Source organism: Camponotus floridanus, unplaced genomic scaffold, assembly GCF_003227725.1.
Source record: "Camponotus floridanus strain SB8 unplaced genomic scaffold, Cflo_v7.5 scaffold39, whole genome shotgun sequence".
In the NCBI taxonomy this organism is placed as follows: Eukaryota; Metazoa; Arthropoda; class Insecta; order Hymenoptera; family Formicidae; genus Camponotus; species Camponotus floridanus.
The window spans coordinates 255,208-275,897 of record NW_020229536.1 but is presented as its reverse complement, the minus strand read 5'-3'; the positions used below and the strand labels follow the sequence as shown (position 1 = coordinate 275,897).

General features: G+C 34.9%; 2 protein-coding genes across 3 annotated transcripts in view; one reads left to right on the top strand and one right to left on the bottom strand.

The window, feature by feature from the left end:
- LOC105248017 (phosphatase and actin regulator 4B) overlaps window positions 1–20,690 on the bottom strand; it is a 214,198-nt gene that overhangs the window by 192,172 nt on the left and 1,336 nt on the right. Inside the window, exon 2 of one of the 2 annotated variants that reach the window (XM_011252547.3) lies at window positions 19,186–19,266. In XM_011252547.3, the coding sequence (XP_011250849.1) occupies window positions 19,186–19,266 (81 nt within the window). Of the gene's footprint in view, window positions 1–769; window positions 1,469–19,185; window positions 19,267–20,690 lie in introns of those variants that run through there. The other variant, XM_011252550.3, reaches the window with a different exon arrangement.
- Window positions 7,980–8,857, top strand: LOC105248018. The gene is made up of 2 exons (XM_020026475.2): window positions 7,980–8,143; window positions 8,403–8,857. Exons 1-2 carry the CDS (start codon window positions 8,056–8,058, stop codon window positions 8,711–8,713), a joined length of 399 nt encoding a protein of 132 aa, XP_019882034.1. The 5' UTR covers window positions 7,980–8,055; the 3' UTR covers window positions 8,714–8,857.

Here is a 20,690-nt window from a genome sequence, read left to right as displayed (position 1 = left end):
ATTTACGTAAGCTCACGGTTTATTTCAGAGACAAAGAGAGAGAGAGAAAGAGAGAGAAAACTTTAAACCATTTTATCATCCGAAGACAAGACAGGCGCATTCGTGTGTATCGTGCACGACTGTCATTACTTTGCCAGCAAAACGCACTCCGAAGTTAACTTTATCTCCCTAAGGGGACAACACGGAATGCGTCCCCTCAGTCGTGGTTAACAACTAGCCTGCACATGAAAGACACACCCTCCACAGATCGGACGAACACACTGGGCGCGACCGCAGGGGTATTTACGCTAGCTACTACCAGTAGCTGTTTTTTTAATTACGAGCTGTCTGCGACATTTTATCAATTTGCGAGTTTAGTCGCTACAAAACTACGTGTTAGCGTAACAATATTTAAAGACGATACGCGTAAATTTGCACATATTCTACGCACATTCAATTTTAGCAATCAATGTTATATATGCTAAACAAGACAAATAAATACAAACTATAACTAGATAGATCCCCCCCCCCTCTCTCTCTATATATATATATATGTGTGTGTGTATATATTCAAACTAAATAACATTTCCTATTAAACGGTATCTATTGATACAAGCTATTGACTGAATACAAATTTCATATCGTAGATTTATTCGTGAAAATCAAAATCATACAAACTCGAATTTCGATTTTATTCACGTTATTTTCATTCACACATTTTTACTAAAAATAAAGCGACTGGTCATGTCAAGTATCAAATATTTTAATCACAAACACTTTAGTATAATACCGTTTATAAAAAATTAAAGCGCGTTGATCCATTGATTGTTTTCTCGGTACTAATGTCTGTCAGTTAGACGATCCGCGCGAGATTATTCTCGACAGAAACGATAATCTTATCTAATCAACATGTGTATCACATTCACAAGTTGACAAATGATTTGCTCGAGCGAATTTAATGTGTATTAAAAAACGAAGATTTACTTGCATCGGCCTCACAAATATGAATTAAAAAGGTAACACAAAACGAACAGTCAACACACTTCGAAAAATACCACATCAGCAATTAAAAGTCTCTCTTTATCTAAATTTTAAATAAATGTTTAAACTTCATTTGTAATATTCAAACATTAACAACATATTCAAGCGTACGGTTTGCAATATTTGCAAAGTTAATATTATCAATTCTGCGGGTTTCACACGTCCGTTAACGCTCAGCTAACTTCCAAAGTCTGTCAACTTCAAGGGCACGTTTTAACTCACGAGGATTCTTAAAGTCCTCGACATCAGCAAACAGCGGCAAAAGTCTACGAAATTTCCAAGAAGCCGCTCGAGATTTACAATTCAACTCCGAAAAACCACAATTTATCAGAATCAAATTTCAACCGCGGTAATTCATGATTTTGATAACCGAAATAAACGACGTGCCGCGCGACGAAGAGGTCACTCTGAAATTCGCGGCCGTTCTCGTCTGCGGTGCCGAGTGCACTGGAGTCCGCGACCTGGCCTTCGTGTTTACATTGTACTGAAACGTGCTGACGCTACCACGCCTTGCTAAGCTCCCGTCGTTTCAAGTAACACACCAACACCGGCACGCGATAAACTATCCCCTTCACCCTTCACGGGAAAGCCTCTCTCTCTTCTATCTATCTGTCGGTCTACCTCTCTCCCTCTCTCTCTCTTTCTGTGATCAGCCGACCGGTGGATGATCGGATTGTGCGCTGACGGTGTCCTGCCTCGATGCTCCCCCAAACGAATGTCGTCCTATCATCGCGCGATCGCCCTAAGAATAATTTACAGCCGCGATCATCTACAGTCGCGTTACATGACGCAAATAGCACAGTCCGCGTGATATCGGCCATCATCCGAGCGGAGCCAAGTGGGAAGGTCATGGGACACGTAGTCGATGGTCACTTCTCGTTAGATAGGGGTAGATATATTTATTACCAAGATCGATGCCAAGAAACATGCCGGAGTATGACCTTTCGACTAATTGAACTTATCCGATATTAGGAGAATCATTCCTCGCGTTATCATCTATTATGCTAATAATGTTTAGTATTTATTTCAATATCGATGTTATTAACATCATGTTTCATTCTTTCGAATGATATCGCAGTGAAATCGATGTCCTCGTTTTGTCGAAATATACGTATATCGATCCTTTTTCGAACGATTTACCATTCAATATTCACGATATTCTTTATTATAAAATACCACCGTCAATCAAGCGATTCACTTCTTCGGCAAATCCCTTTCGTCAATACGCGGGAGTCACGAGATAGAGTATTACAGAATGGCTGAGCCACTCGGGAATTCGATCGAATCCCCTGCAGTGGGAACCGGGAAACGCGCTACGTGATCGGACTAACTCTAAACCTCGAAAACAGAAGATCGTGAACCCTGCGCGAAGCTCAAGATTGAGAGAGGAAGTGTGATTCCCGCTCGCCGACAGAAGAATTATCGAACAACAGTTATATCTCTCGTTGTGAGGTGTAAAAAATCACTTCTTCTTGCGAGATCAATGATCCGTGCCTTTCTACAGTAAAGTTTATAAATGGACGAAGATTCTCCATTTCAATTGTCTTTTTTTTATAAAAGAGCTCATATATATAAAAGGTAATTATTCACAATAAATGTAAAATTAAAAACAGATTTATTATAATAAATATCGTAAGTTTTTATGTAATTTCTTATAATCTTGTCTACGATAGAGATATTAAAACTTATTCTTAATTATATAATAAATGCTTCTTCGAAAGGATACATTCTTTTCCCAACGAATTTGCTTTTTGTATAAAGCGAGAGAAAATCTAACTGAATTTAAGATTAATCAACAAATGCTGCATCGCGGTTTTTAGTACCTAGCGCAGCGAAAGCACCGTTACATACCGCATACAATGTTGGCAACGAACATGCTGGACAGAAAAAAAAGTCAGCAACCACCGTGGCTCGATAAAATAACAAAAGCTGCGAAGCAATGTATTCTGCAACCGGAAATGCATCAAGAGATCTTAAACTATTCAATGAACGTTGGTCCATTCACGGTACGTGACCGTGCATTATTTGTTTCCGTCCACTTTGCTCAAATAAACGCTTATCAATTACACCGGGGTCCTTAATACCACCATTACATTGTTTGCGACGCAATGGTTGGAAGAAAGCTTATAAGAGTATTCCTTGACATTCTTTGTAGGAAGTGAAGACACACGGCCGCTCGGTTTACTTCAAAGCACTAGTTAGCGGTAACCTAATAACGATAATCGGTCGACGAAGCGTCAAGCGCCTTGGTCGCCATCGAGAATCTCATGACGCGAGTATTTTTTTCTATGAACACTGAAGGAAAAGATCCCCCTCTCTTTATGCTCATGAGCTGGAGAAGATTTTCGAAGTATTCCGAGATGCCATTTCTCAAGTTCAGTGGCGGAGAAAATAGCCTTGAAAAAATTTTCAATCGATCACTAAATACATCCGCCATTTAAAAAAATATGTTAATTAAAAAATATGTTAAAATATATCATTCAAAGGTAGACAAAGAGAGAAGTTAATTTATCGAACTTCAATATTCAAGACTTTAATTAATATTTAAGACTTTATTATATATATATTATGTTATATATATTAAATGTTTTAATAAAATAAATATAATAAATATAAGATATATATATATATAAATAAATAAATAAATATAAGATATATATATATATATCTTATATTTATTTATTTATATTTATTTATATTTATCTTATATTTATTATTATTATTATATATATATAAACTTTTTTTAAAACATAAATGAAAAACATGAAAAATAATTATTTTCTTTACTGAAAAATTTAACTTAAATTTGTTACAGAAAGATTTGTCAAAAAGAACGCCTTCCTTCTATATATCATTTTCAGCAAAGTTATCTAAATCATTTTCGCCAAAGTTTATTCTTAAGCCGATAATTCCGCAGATTATCGATGCTTCCATATGTCATTGGATTTGCTAAAAGATTAAAACTTGTGCTATAGATAACAAGTTTATCGAAGTCGCATATATATATTATATATTTATGTATTATTAACAAGTGCAGATCGCAATTTTGAAGAATACGTTGTCAGAAATACTTCACGTGAGCGACACTCTACAACGATATTTTATCTAAACGATAAAAGTTTATAGGTGATCGTTACAACACACAATAACTGTACGAGCTAGCATATGTGAGGAAGGTGTACAGTGACTTACAAAATTTAGGAGCGCGTATCAGAGAAGTGACAGAAAGCAGAAATCCTTTTCGGACAGTGATAAAGCGTTACATTAGAATAATTACTTTTTCGTTCTTGACTTTAGACTAATGACAATTAAATTGCACAGATTTAATCCATTTCGCGGTACATGACATTTACACAAAACATACGCACTTTCACAAAATTAAATATTTAATTATTCTTTAAGCATTAATTTTCTAAATCCCCTCGGTAAATCCCCGAGAGATATCGCTTTTTATTTAAAAAGTACGTCATATAAAAAGAAATTGAGATAAAGATAAGAAACGTCAGCGATATCGGTACAAGGAGATTAAGGTCCTTTCTTAATCTTTCCTTAACGCAAAGACCATATAATCACCGCTTAACTGACACTGTCACTCATACCGAAAGCAGGATTAAGCCAAAGACTAATGGCGATTCTCACTTTTCAATGGAACGATAAACCATCTTTTATCGTTTCCCCCGAGATATCCGCTCGGAGATATCATGCATTTATTCTCTTTCGCTTAAGCCTGCGAGAGGAATAAGCGTTATGCCTCAGAAGCGCGAGCGGGAACCGCTTTACGGCTTGGTAACGAGCGTAAGTTAGACAATCTCTCTTATAATGGTTCGCTCGCGAATACAACGGTTAGGTACGCGAGCAGTAAAGTTTCATGTCAACCAAACGTACAAAGAGCGACGCTGCGCTTGCGAAGGGAAACTCGGCGAAACGTTTGCTACGCCACGGACAGTATTCTTGTTAAGTCTGGCAAATCCGATCCAGCGATTGTTGCAAGAGTATCGCAAGGTCTCCCCGTCTCCGCATCTGGCAGAGCACTTTAAACTATACGACGAGCGACGTCGCCTCCAGGAGGGGGGGGCGATCGATAGGAAGCTTCGAGCTTTTCGACATCTGATCGCGCGAATACACAACGAAAAGCACTCAACACACATATACACACGAGCGATTTCTATTCGTGCAGTGCAACTCCCGCGGAATCGAGTCCCACGGGAAATTACATAAGCGACGATAAAAAAAAGTTATTCATAATTTGCATGAGTTCCAATTGCGCGTTTCAATTCCGATTTGCGCCGAAGAGTGTTGTTTTCGTGTATATTCCACTGCGGACAAATAAAAATCGTGATGGGAAAAATTCTGCTTTGACAGTGCTATGATATACGTATCGATAAGTGTGGAAAAATATTCGAGTCAAGAATGAAGTCATCGGGACACAATCGTCGCTTCGTCAACAAAGCCGTGCGAAATTCCTCTCGGAATATTTAGATTTATGCGTAATAATAAACAGTGATGAGTCCGGTTGTCGCGACTGAACGCTCTCGTTTGCCGGCTTCGTTAGCGAAATTATTCGAGTCACGTCTTCGAATTAACGCCTGGCTTGTTATTCGATAGAAAGAACCGAGGCGTAGAACAAATGTGTATATAAAGAACGCAAGATGTGTCGCGGCGTAATTCAGACGAACTTCGAGACGTCCATTAAGTACGATTTATGTCCGGTGAAACGACGCATCGCTTGCACGGCACAATGAGATTCGCAATGTATCTCGCAATTGTTTTCACGGCGCTCAACTTCGTTAACGCTTTACCATTTCCTCAATTTGACAATGGTGAGTTAGTTCGTTTCAAGTTATATCGTTATCCGATTATCAATTCTATTCAAATGGCAACTCCAATTGTATTTTCATATCTGATTTGCAAAAATTACTGATTTTACACGAGGACCCCATGAGAGTCATATAGCACAATGCATTCTACATCCTCAAGATTCTTTTTCGAAAAGAAATTTTATAATTATAGAAATTAGCATGACTTTATACAAAATTTATATAACTTTAATTAAAAAAAACTTACATTTCTCGAAAATTAAAAATTTAACTTTTTTGTTCAAAGTAATTTTTGACTGAATAAAGATATAGATTTTATGTGATTTAAATATAATTGCATTAAATAATATCAGAAGTAAAATTAAATGAAAAAAAGATGCCCATTTTAACATGACTAAAAATATATAATTAATGTCATAATCTCTTCACCTTACAGAAGGTCAAGACGGATTAGATGCTAGAGACACGGTATATTATGGATTTCCATTGTTCTGGTACAGAAGACCTTTCTACGATAGTGATGACGACATTGTTAATGGAGGTGCAGTTCTAAACGAGAATCGAAAATCATCTACCATGTCCTACGTTAATGTCGGGTAAAAATTAAAATTGAAATTAATTATATAAATCGTTATACTTAATGAGAAATTGGATCGCGATCATGATAGAAGTTAATAAATCTAACACACATTTCGAGATTCATAAATTTGACGCAAAGCACACTTTAAACCTTTTAAGACTAATTTATAGACTAATAATTAATTTGTATGTAAGTTGAAGATTTGTAAAATTAAAATTTTTATTTTCATGAATTTTTGTGTACAATCACTATAAAATTTTATTATATAAAATTAGTTTCATATAATATATGTGTATATGTTTACAATTTTAAAATTAAATTATATTCTACAGGGCTCTATACTTTAATCAAATAAATTGATTACTAATTATATATATATATATATTTTTTTTTAATATATTATTATTATATATTTTATATTTTAAAAGATTAAAAGTATTTTATGTAATATCAAATTCATGAATTTCGAAATATCTCGAGATTTATTAACTATTGACGTAGCAGTCCAGTTTTTTCTACACACACGAGCTGTAATATATATAAAGATTATTACTGAAAAAAATCTCATTGCCTCTGTAAAATTTACTATTTAAAGAGAAACATATATTCTTGTCAATGTGCGTGTATAAAAGCATGAAAAATATTAAATACGACATAAAAATATTTTTCTACAAAATGTTATGTCTCTCATTTTACTTCTTTAAATAAGCACGTATCACAACCGCGTGCATAACGCATAATGCATGTCATTAACATGATACAAAAATTAATAAATTCTAAAACGGAGACAAAATAAATGTTTAAATAAAAAAAATTATAATAAAAAACAAAATTCAACTGAAAATTTGTTTACTTTAACAGGGCCGGCTGGGGTCGTTGAAAGAAGTTGCAGGAAAGAAAAGCTATTAGAACATCCTGAATATATAAAAAGGAATTTCAGTTTATGTTTACGCAAGTCCTAGCATAAAAAAATTCCTTACATACAATTTATAATATTTGTTATTTAATATAATTTATTATAGATATATCGTTTATTTAGTTTACACACACACACACACACAATTATATCTGTTTTTTAAGTTTTCTATTATTTTTACTATTCTCTTATTATTTTATATAAGTAAGAATATAATTATAAATTATTTAATTCTTTATATGAGAAAATATTTATTTCTTCATATGAAATAAATCACAAAGATGTAAACAAAGATGACAGCATGTTTCATTTTTCGAGCAATTTTTGTTATTAAATATATTTTAAAATTATTTAATATTTAATATATATATTTTAATATATTTAATATATTTTGTTATTATATATGTTATTAAATATGTGCAAATAAAGCAATAATTATATTTAACACTTCCTATGATCATACTACTTGCAAACTCCAAAATCCTTGGTCTTGGATTCGCGTTATCTTAGTTGGTTGACGAAGATTATCTCAATAAGCGGATAAACAATAATTAGTTTCTGCGGAAAGCTACAATTGCCGCAGGGACATCACCACCTGCTAAATTCACGGCTAAATATTTGCTTACATGAGATCATTGCGACAGTATATATAAGTGATCGTGCGAGAGTATTAAAAGCCAGAATCGGACGTAAACTGAGAGGTAATAGAGCATCAATTATCAATGCAACTTCGGAATCTTTTTCGATTCCTTCTCGCTCTGATAGCAGCGATCGAAGTGACATCGAAACCTATAAAGGATTTCAGATTAGGTGAGTCACAAATTCTTACATCAAATTGTATTGAAAGCGATATCTTAAAGAGAATCAGAGACTTTGAAACGCTATAAATTATATAAAGATATTTGAAAAACTGAATGTTAACTTTTCACAGAGATTTTCAAAGATTGTAATACTTATGCAGTTATCAAGAAAATAAAGATATTTTCTAATATTCGGAAAGTTATCATTTGAATGAATGTGAAAGAAAATTATCCGTCTCTCGCATGTAAAAAAATTCTTTCACGTACAGTGATTCATAATGATACAGGATCCAGGACCATCTGGCAGAACATCGGGACACGCAGTTTTTACGGACCTTGGGATATGTCGGTAAAACGAAACGGGGATTACGTCGATTACAACGATTATGGTGTTCCTATTGAACACTTTCGGCCTAATTTGCTATCATACGATGACGTACCGATGTCTAACGGATATGTCAACGCGCTGCCTTCGGTTTACGATAGCGCTTTGCCGGAATTTAACACGTTATTCAGTTCCGTGGGCCTTGCTGATTTCCGCACTGGAGTTCGCACCGGTTTGGATCAATCAAAATACTGATGACTTCAAGGAACCCTATTCCGAGAATATTGCTTTTTAGAAAATCGATGAAGATATAGAAGAGTCTGATGTCTCTGTGATTCTAAAGTCACAGCGAGAAAGAGAGAGTGTGTGTGTGTGTGTGTAAAATTGTATAAAATAAAGTGCTCAATAAATATTATATGCAAAGATTTCAAAACTTTCTACTGATTATGTCAGATTGATTTTATTTTGCCAATGTAAGTTTGCGATGTGAAATTCACGAAAAGATTGAAATCGATTGAAAATTTTGTATAAATTTTTTATATTAATTTATTTTGCATTTAGTATTTTAATTAATTAATTTTTATATTGATTTTCTAACATATCCAATTGAATGTTTTGTCTAAAAAAAGCTTGAAATTACCAATTAAATTATACTCCATAATATTTTCTAAAATTAATCACGCAAAAAGAAATGTCGAAAATATAAACGCTTTTTATCTTCAGATTTTACTCATAGTCGACGTTTGTGATGATAAATTAATAAAGGACTGTTTTAATCATATGATTTTGACGCACTAATTTTGAATGCGGAAATCTTAATGAGTCCTTTTGTCTTGAAGGTCGCGGCAATGGCGTCTCAAGGGACAAAGTCCGCCAGATGAAGTTGACTCGCCGGAGACTCTCACGGTGACTCTTGGTAACGCAACGGTTAAACGGAGATCCTCGTGAATATTTAACGAGGCATTAAGAGGATGAGCTTTCCCGAAGTCGTAGCCAGCCAGCAGTACGGAAGGAAACGACAAAGTTGCACGCGCTTTTTTTGATTTTTTTAATCTCAGATTTTCTGGAGTAAGTTGTAGCAACTACAATATACGTGCTGTCGCTTTTTCTTTCTTTCGCATCGAATGCTAGAAATTGTGGCCTACAATACACGTGGCATTTATCATTGTGCTCGTGAAAATTAAACAAGATTTTTTCGCATCAAAATTTTTTTCGCACAAAATGTGTTCGACGATTGATGATAAATTCAACAAAATTGCACGCATGCATTGACATCTATCCTGTATTTTACATTTTGAACACATACTATTATTTCATCGCTAACCCTTCTACAACTTCGTTGCAATATTCCAAGCGATAACAATGACTTTATTATATCGATACAAAAACTGAATATAATACTTTATAAATCGTGCGTCCATGATGAAAAAGAAATGCGTGCGCAAAAATGGCGCGCAATCACGCATTTTTAATTAGTCTCAAATTGCGTTTCCTCGTCATGCAATATAAATTTATAATCTATTACTCACGGTCGGAATCACGCGTAAGCTAATGAAAAATTATGGACGAATGGATGACAGTGAACAGTACAGCGGCAGTACACGAATGATGAATGTTAGATCGTGAGTCCATGTTTTTGCCGACCTTGAGTTGGCGAAACATGTGGAGAGGAATATACCTTGAATATTCATACTAAAGATTGCACGCTGATTAAATGCAAATTAAATTAATCTCCTTTTCCGGCTGACCAGATGGTTCGCGAGGTATCCGCTAATTTGAACGCGGTTCGAGAGTGCCTCCGTACATTTAGCACGCTCCTCCTCGAAATTTATGAAATTATCACCATTTATTTCATTGCAAAGTAATGTCTCTATCATCTCCATTATATAAATTCAAAAATAGTTATTACGAAACAGGAAAATATAAATTTTCATTCAATAATCGTTGCGATAATTTTTAAATTATCTTAAATCAAGAAGATTTAAGTTCAATGTTTTACTACGTCTGTTTTGCTCGTAATGGTCAATCCGAAAATAGTGGTAAATAAATTTTCACACATATCATCTACCGTAATAAAATTTATTTATTCGGAACGAATTTCAAATCATTAATCTCTCAGGGAGCGAAACGCCACCTCTGTATCAAAATGATAGACTGTACCAAGTGACCACGCGTGTACCGAAATATGCTCGCAAAATATATTTAGTGCTATTCGCGATAGTCTCTTTAACGCATGCCTATGTGCAACATATCTTATCCACCCGCTAATGTGACATGACCGCATTCCTCAGTCGACAGTTCTGACTTAATTTTCTGTCGACGCGGAAATAACAAAGACGAATTTCGGCCAACATCTCTACTATGACTGACTGGGCGAAATTTAATTTTTACCATGAGATTTAATGCCGCCCCTCGTACGAGCAAGCTCGTAATATTCGCTGATACATCATGAAAGCGAGAACGCGGTGAAATGGATTTCAATTAAGTTCAACGCGGATGGCGAATTATACCAGTCATAGTTACTTCAAAAATATCCATATTACATAGAAGAGTCACATACCGAGGTTGACCAACACTCGCAATTAAAATTTTGACACGTACCAAAATATCTGAACTCATATATAATAAGAATTTGTATAAAAGGAAAAAAATTAATTGAATAAATTTAAAATTTTTTAAATCTGTTACAATTATATTACATGTAAAAAAGTGTCTTGAAAGATAAAATTTATATATTAAATTATTTTCATATTTCTGAATGATATCTGTCGTAACTTTTAAAAAATAAAAATTTACGCGCAACTGAAATATTTTGAAATATAAATTTTTAACATTTAAAAAAGAAAAAATTTCTCAAAAGAAAGTTAATAAGAAAAATTTTCAACAAAGTATAAGAAAAATAGAAAGAAAGATGTTGTGAGTAGAATCGAGATGTTTCCTCGTAAGATTCCTCATTATAGCACCCTCGTTGTTTTATTAGCAAGCCTGTTTCCGTGATCGTGCTCTTAAACGGAACGACTCTCGTTTCTCTTCGGAGAGCGAAGGTAGAGTCGCCTACAATAGGTGGACATGATAAACGCGTGCTCCCGTTACCCTTCGATCCCTCACAACCAAAGATAGTTCCATGGCGCGGTCGCCAGTTGAAATAGGGGAAGATTTATGGCAAAAAAGGGGTACCGTGGTCTATTTGTGCGGCTCCTTGCGTCTCTACATTTTACCGTGTGCTCGTCATGAATGCCCGCAAATCTCTCAGCATTCGCGTGGTTCTTTGGCCGACGAATCGAAACGGTCAGTTCAGAGAGAACTAAAATGGTGTTCTTTATCAGGACCTCGTGATTTGTCAGTCGAACTTTGTCGACGGGAATACGGTGAGTAATGACTCCTGGTGGTGATGCCCTAACCATGTTTGCGACTTCTTATTCCGTCAAACCTTTCGTTCTTGTTCGCGTCTAGATACCAATCGATCATCGAGAGGATAAAAAACAATAATTATAACTGGGTGATTGGATATTTCTGCGTTTCGGAAAACATCATTCAATATTATTCCGTGTCTTTTCTTAGAATAATAAAAAGAGACAAAAAAACACGAGACGACAACTCGTGTACTAAACATTACTCCGCTTAAGATACATAATGCGTCTTTTCCACGGAAATTTTATACACGATACTTAACAAGATTCGATATGCAAATTTTAAATTTTAATTGAAATTTTTACAAAATTGTAAAAAAATATGCACAGACGTATATTTTAAGTTTTGTTTATGATTCGCACACGAAACCTTTGCAAGCGTATTTCACCGACTGTTTTGTTCTTCTCTTATTTATACGTAAAGAAATCGATATTCTTTATCGGCACTCCTGCTCACTATAGCCGCCAAAATTCGTAGCTACAGACGAAATGACGCGGAAAACGAAATGCAAATTGCTTTTCTTTTCGGCGTGCAATGCGAGGCGCGATTTATCGAGGAACCCGTATGCAGCTATGCTCTACGGTGGTATCTGTAACTTTTCTCATACATACTTTTCGCGCTTCACGACCGACGGCGATATATCGCTGTCTCTCGAGAAATCAGTCTTGTCTGTCGGCTGACTGACGATTCGGACGGATGGAGCATCGTGCGAAGAAGCCGTTGAAAAACGTATTACTATACCCGTTACGGCGAGAACTTGTTCAAGCTTCCCCTCGAGTTTTCAATAATTTCTATTTTTGATACTTCACGCATACATATGTACACCACAAACATATTTTGTACTCTATTGCTCGAGCGATTGAGAGTGTTACAAAATATTGAATACCAACAGTCAGTTTTCAACCAAAGTATGCATATATCATTGCATCATCAATTATTTAAGCATTGTATCACAGTACGAAGTACAAAATATCAAGATCTTCGATTTTCTAGCGTGAAAAATAATACTTTCAGGGAATAATTTTTTTTTTTTTTTTGTTTCAAGTTGAGGGTGAAATATCAATAGGACTTTCAATATTCAAAAACATATTTAGAATGTAACTACATTTAAATCGTAGAATGTAACTATATCTACATCGTAATTGTTGCCAATTATTTTATCGCTTCTAAATCGACGTATATTACTAATTCAGCATAATTAATGATGGACTATTGCGATTAATCATGCTCTACAAAATGACGGGATTCGCTCATTCGACATTAAAAATGACATACAAAGTGTTACATAACTCGATCGATGATGATGTGTATGCCTATTACATATCTCTCCTATGTAATAATCGTGGATGTTTACAATCGCGCGCAATTATCTCCGATGTATTATTATTATTTCCGGGCGCCACTGTATTTTAGATTATATTAAACTGTCATCCCTCATTAATTTATGATTTTAATGTCAATATTAATTATATTTGCTAGATAATTGTATGTAATATTTAATAAAACTGCGATATATACAAATAACGATCAGTATTTTGGCGTTCAATGAGAAACAATAAAGAATAATATATTCCGCGCGAATCGATTCTTCTTCTTGTCAACTTAATATTTTGTATTGTCTTTTAGAAATGGAATATTATTTTTAGTATTTTTAACATAATCATTTTAAATAATCAACATGTCTCAAAGTCAGTTTAACATTCTAAGAAAAGTTAAAGGCATCTTCAAAATAATCTTAAACATACTACATCTTTGACATACAAAATAAATCAAATTTAAAATCAAATGTCTATTACAAATAATTTATTAAAATAATTACTATTATATGTTAATGTCCTACAACAATTCTTATGAATTATTGTAACTATTTTTTCATATAATTTGTAATAATTTGTATGTTATTTTTACATTACACTTAAAGTCACAATAACAAAAATAAATGTAAAATATTGTGTCAATTACTTAATATTTTTAGTTTATCAGTAAGTAACATACAACGAATAAGTTATTTTAATTTAAAATTTAGAGTGAACTTTCTGGGACGTGTAAAAAATGTTAAAATTAACATTTTAATTTTTACTCTGTATATATGTATATACACTTACTAATATATAAAAATATATGAGTCCTATAATGCAGAGAGATATGACGTAAACATTCTATCTGCGCAAGAGAATAGTTTTTTAGACGATATAGATTTTCGCTCGCGTTTTGTGACGCAGCTGATCGTCGGAGCGCAACAATCGCAGCACGATTATAACTATCGATTCCGATACTATTTATACCGATGCTCATCCGATGTGCCTCGTATAAAAAGAACGTTGCATTTTTAATCACGTGAAATTAATTTTCAACGAGAAATATTTTGCGATTCCGTTCATTATCGAACACCTACTGTAGGAATGCGTATTTCCATATATATTCCACGGTTGCGTTATTACATTTCATTCATTTAATATCCCATAGAAATTATATATTCTACACTCACCCTGCGAGTAGATTGGAAACTCTCCGTCGCTGTGGCTGTGGGTGAGCATGCCCGTCGAATAAAACTGCCATAGAGCACGTTTCCTGTTCTCCTCCGACGTGCCAGCGAGGACCTCGTCGTCGTCGGCGAGGCCCAGCAAGCTCACTACCTCGGAGAGCGACAGGGTGACGCAGCGACCGCTCACCAAAAGGTGAGACACCGAACGCAGGAGACGATTTAATACGTAAGCGATCGCGCTACGTCTAAACAGGCGCGACTCGCCCGTCTCTAAAGGTAGCGTTTTTGCGCCCCGCACATATACAAATGCGCATAAACAATCGCGGGAAAACAACAGTCGGTCCAAACAGGTCGCGCGACGCGTTACGAGGCAGGATTTATCCGCGACACTGATAAAACAAAATTTTTATCCGCATTTGCAACACACGTCGACACTTTGTCCGTCGAATTTTCCCCTCAGAATTGTTCGTTCGCACGTTCTTCGTTTCTCGATTCGTTCATGGCTTGCGAGATACTTGGTTCGATTAAACGACACTGTTCTCCAACGCGCATATCATTCGTATCAATGTCATCGTCTCGTGAAACGTCGACGGGACAACCGATGTATCGCTAGAATCTTGGAATCGGAAAAAACTGTTTTTTGATAACTATTTTCGAGTACGTATATTTGTAAATATCGCGAGAAAGTCGAAGTGTAGATAAATTTCTCTGTCACGTAAAAAGGAGATTATCATTTATTTCTCTCTATTTTTCATTTCTTCCTTTATACATAAGCAAAGTATTTGGTTAGGAAATTGCAAATTTTATAAATATCCTCTTATGGATATTATGGGTGAAATTGAATACATTTCCCACAACAAGTGGGACTCGATATAGTGATGTTTGACCTCGATAAAATTACCTAACAGAACAAACATGTACGGCAATTGAAAACGCGGCGACTTTGATGTCTGTCATTGGCCGGTTGTTATTGCTAGAAAAGAAAATTAATACCTCCGATATAATTAACGTGCAATTTCGATTTCAAATTATTATTTAAAATGACATCACCAAATAAATATCCATGAAGCAAAGCGCGATGTTGTGGCTCCTATCGTGTAAATGACAGAGTAAAATAGAATATAACGAGACAAGAAATATTAATCATTTATTTATCGCGACATTGCTGAAATTTTTCCGTGCAAAAATCCATGCAAAAAAATATTAATAATGGCAAATTTATTTGCATAAATCGAAATAAAATCTAAAGTCTTTTGTGCAATCTTCATTATTATTATCATTTATCACTTAATAAAAATTGTATCGTTACTAATTATGTAAAGTAATCAAAATTATCATTATTATTAAAAGTAAAAATCTTTACGATATTTCTTTCAATATTTTCGAAAAGAATATATTTTACACTCACATCTTTTAAAAATACAACAGTTTATAATACAAAGATATATCTATACAATCGTAAATCTTTAGTAAACATGTTTGTTTCTCGATGAAACTTTTAATCGACGCGAACAGTTTCGTCCCGTGACGGAAGCTGCAGAAGCAGATCGCATCGTCGTCGATAAAATATACGAACTGTGCAAGCTATATGCATGGTTATTCCGCCTCATCAAATTAAAAACCGTCTCTGTTTACGACACGGCCGTCGATCGTCCGTTTATATACGTGCAAATTAATACGGCGCTATTTATAACGTCGAAGCGCGCTAGGTTGATCGATAGTTCGCGGATTGGAAGGGTCCACGAGAAATTGAACCGCGCCTTTGTTGGCGGAGAAAGAAGGGAGATCAACTCTCCTTCAGACAAATCGAAAATCCGATGCTAATAACGCGATCATCGACTGTTCTCTACGTTTAATTTCAATGCGCAGCTTCGTCCTGTCTTTCCTCGCGGAATATCGAATACGGTCGTCGACTATTCCAATTTATCAGCCGCAATACCAATTGCTTTCCATCTACGTTTCCGCGATCTCGTCGATAATACAAAAGGCAATTCATAATTCATAAATTCATGGCACATTAAGCTTTAAAAATCCACATACATATCATTTTAATTATCCAATAAATTAAAGGAGAGTACGTGAAAATGAATGATTAAATAAAACAAACATAGCGAAATGAATTCGAAAAAAATGACATATTGAAAACACATAAATATTCGTTCTTTCTTAATGCGCACATCAAATAAAGATTCCTGGTGTAAGCTTCGATGGAAGTGCGATTTTAATGAATCATTTTATATCCGCAATCCTTATAAGAACAAGCCTAATTTCATTCATGCTTTCCAAGATTCATCAATAACGTTTTTACGTGGAGCTCGCTCGAGATTTCTCGCTTGTAGAAATTCATGAAGTTTAATCTTATCGCGTGCGGTCACATAGGTAAAGAGAGCTTTCTCATCTTTTTTCGCGGATACTATCGACACTTCGACTCTCGAGACTCGCATTTTGCACATCGATCATTTATCAGCGATCCCTGACGATGCGGTTAAAATGCGCTCGCATATTTACCAATCATTTTCATATCCTTGGACGATAATCGAGCGAGATTGTCATCGTCGTTGCTATCGCGCTATCCGCTGCGGCATCCGCGAAAATCCTGATTCCTTGATCTAATCGATCACGAGAATGTTTCCTTCCTTCACGAACACCATCACATTAAACACTATCTCCCTTGAATCCACCCACGATTGCGCGATCGCTCAAACGCTCGTGATCGACGTTGTAACGCGCGACGCGCGCAGGAACCGGAAACGGGACGACCGATCGCGACTCTAATGTAACAATGTCGGGAACATCGAGCGTCGGGATGAGGAAACGTGCGTCCTACGGAGCGGGAAGGACTTTCGTCCAGGACGGGTTCGATGCGCGCACTGGGGATGAGAGAGAACCCAGGGAGCAACCCTGGCGGAAGGGAGAGAAAGGGGATAGGAGGGGGTTTCGACATCGGGCGAAAGCGAGAGAGAAGCGCGGAGTGAGATAGCGCGACGACCCGCCAACCGGAGAAAGGGAGAGCGAGGGCGACCAAAGCACAGCGCAAGCTTAAGCTCGACTACCGGGCTTCGAAATACGCATATAGTCTACCCGCCCGCCCACCGTACGCGGAACTGTTAATCGCAAGCGTGTCTCCCTAAATGAGGTATTAAAATTACAATTCTATCGCGAATAAAAACTCATTTCGTTACGTGCATGCGCGATTACGCTACGATTGCGCTCGAATACGGACCGAATTTCGCATTTTTCATGTTTCCATCAAACTTCATCAAGGGTTCTCGACAGCGAAAATAAAAGCATACCATGATTCAATTAAAAGCGCATAATTTGATACTTTTACGATCATTAAAACATAGCCTGGCGTATCAGTCACGTTTTAAAAAAACATAATAATAAATTAAATTTTGATATTGTCTTGATTTTTTAGAAGAAATTGTGAGAATAACAAACGCTAATTTTAACAATCCGATGCGGACCCCAGGACTGAGACATTCATATTATATTGATTGCAACCGTAATGTCAAACTTTAGGTGTCGAGGGACTCGATCAAGTGTACGCATACATATGCGTAGATTCATCTCTCAGTCATGATGTGTCCTCTCGTACGGAATATCGCGTAATTCGCTTATCAGCATAGTGTACGAACTCGATACTTCCTATTCACTCGTGCATAGAATCGCGTGCGACACGCGAACCTACTTTGCTACAACGCGTCGATTACGTGTTAAATAAAACGCGTCGCTTCCTACAGGTAATGCGCGGACTTTCCGACTGTCTGCGAGAGACAGATCAAGGTCAAGGTCGTCAAAACAAATGGAGAGTAATCGGGCGCCGACAATTTACGAGCGTCCCGACGCCTTCGCGTTTCACCTTTCGCCCTCGACGTTACTTATCGACTACCGTAGCCCCAAAGTTCCTAAAATCAAAATCGTGTCGCTCACCCTATTTCCGAAGCGCCTGTCAAAAGATGCAAAGTACGAACACGGAAGATTTTTCAATACGAAATTCGAATATGAAAAGGGAAAAAAAGAAATGTCAAAACGTAACAGCTGAATGTAATGGGAATAATACGACGATTGTAAACGAGCATAATGGACCTTCCTTAAAGATTTTCCCTTTTCTAATTCCTGCGCGTATTGTGCACAAAAGCTGCCGATAAATTACGAACATTCTCCAAGCGCCATTATTTCTCGCCGAATTCAACAAAATAGGTATTTCGTCATTAGCGAGCTCCCTTTTGTTCCGAATTCCAAAATTTCTGGACAGATTCGAAGATATATAAAGAAATCTTTAATAAAATCGTTCATGCCAAGATTCTTAATAGACAATTGGGAGGAAAATATTCGAATGTTCTCTCAAATATTCTTTTCACGATTCATTGAACTGTTAAGTAAGAAAGACAAAATGAGAAATTTTATTAGACTTCTTCAAAGATTTTTATATTGAATCTACAGTCAAAAGATTTGATCGAAAATGTTAAAAAGACGTACCTTTGAATATTTTTCGCGAAATCTATCAAATTAATGAAACAAAGAGTTTAAACGTATATTCGAAAATTCTCCTCGATATTTTCGACAGTTCGTTTCATAAGTAAATATGAGACAGCCATGGATATAATAAAAATTTGATTAGAGATAATTTTGAAAATTTCTCTCTCTCTTATTAAATTTTTCGTCACGGATCCATCAAATAGTTCATTAAAGAACGCACAACTGATTGAAAAAATTTTTGCGTGCTATTAAATAGTAATTAAATAATAATGTTTAAGAATTATTAAATAATGATGTTTAAGGGAGAGAGAATTATCATATAATATTATTATTTCAATGTAAAACTCACCGGTATCGCCATTACTTTGCGTGTTGATTTGTTCCTTGTCCACAATTTCACTCGTTGCAACAGTCTTTGCATCTTCTTCCGCTAAAAAAATTTGAGATATAAATATTACACATGTATCGACAAATTAAAAAGTCGCGTAAAGCATTAAATATTAAAATCAACTTTTTGAATAAATTTATAATAACAATGCTTTTTATACATATATTAAATAAGCGAGCAAAAAAATTTTTATGCAAATAAAACTTTCTTTTTTGACGATGGTATTTTCGCTTAATCTGATCCACATATTCAAATTAATGCAGTTATCAAATATAAAAATTTATATGTAAATTTAACTTATAATTCTCCCTTTTCCTCTGTCTATTTTCTCATGGGCTTAATTAAAATTATGCAAATTTTCGCATAACATATTTCAAACATATAACGCAGAAATTATGCAGGTTTGTGTTATTATTCACGTTTATAGAATGATACTAATCAACTCAATTTCCCTAAGGGATTGACCTCACACAGCGTCCTCTATGGAGAATCGCATGTATTACAAAAGTAAAATACAACATTAACAATTTTAATGATATAATATTCCTGAACATTTACATTTGCAGTTATTCCGTTTTCGTGACATAATCAAAATTTCTAAAGAGAAGAAAGTGTTTTATAGGAAATTTTCTGTACTGCATATATTACCATCATAACGGCTGGCAATTGCAATCGCGATAATACCAACTGCCACGTATCCTTATGATGTGTAAACATGTTTCACAAAATAAGAAAAAAATATTATTGTATAGACAAGTTATTATATGTGAATTAATTTAAAAATAATTTGAACAAACATGTAAATTATATCCAGCGACGATATTTTTTGAAATTCACATATGAAAATAAATTTTTATTAAGACTATCAAGTTTTTACTCGTAATAATAAATAAGCAATAAATAAAAATTAATGAAATATGTTATCAAAATTTATAACGATAATATATAACAGACAATAATTTGCGATATCGTAACCTGTTGGCACTTGAGAAACTGCAAAAATACTAAAATAAAGAAAGGCAACAGTACAATAAGTGCAACAAAACGCCGAGAGAAACTCGTTACTTTTTTTTACAGTGAAACGCGTATATATTTTTCTCCTGCCTGATTCATTCGTGATATCAGTAAGAACGTTTATATTTTGCAAAAAATATATAAGAAATATTTTGATGGAGAAAAGAAAATCAGAAAATTGCAGACTTTAATATTTCTGTTAATTTAATAATTTCGCAAAATATAAATAATAAATAAAAATAATACATAAAATAAATATGAAAAATCTAATTGTTTAAAAATACAAAATGGAATGGAGTTAAAAATTGAATCATACAAAAAAATAGAAAGTGAACAAAAATATTAAACATTAAATAGAAAATTATACAGATATTGTATATAAATTTTTTAACAATAAGATATGTTATCAACTTTCAAGATAATGGCATTTTATCGATTACGATCAATTACTG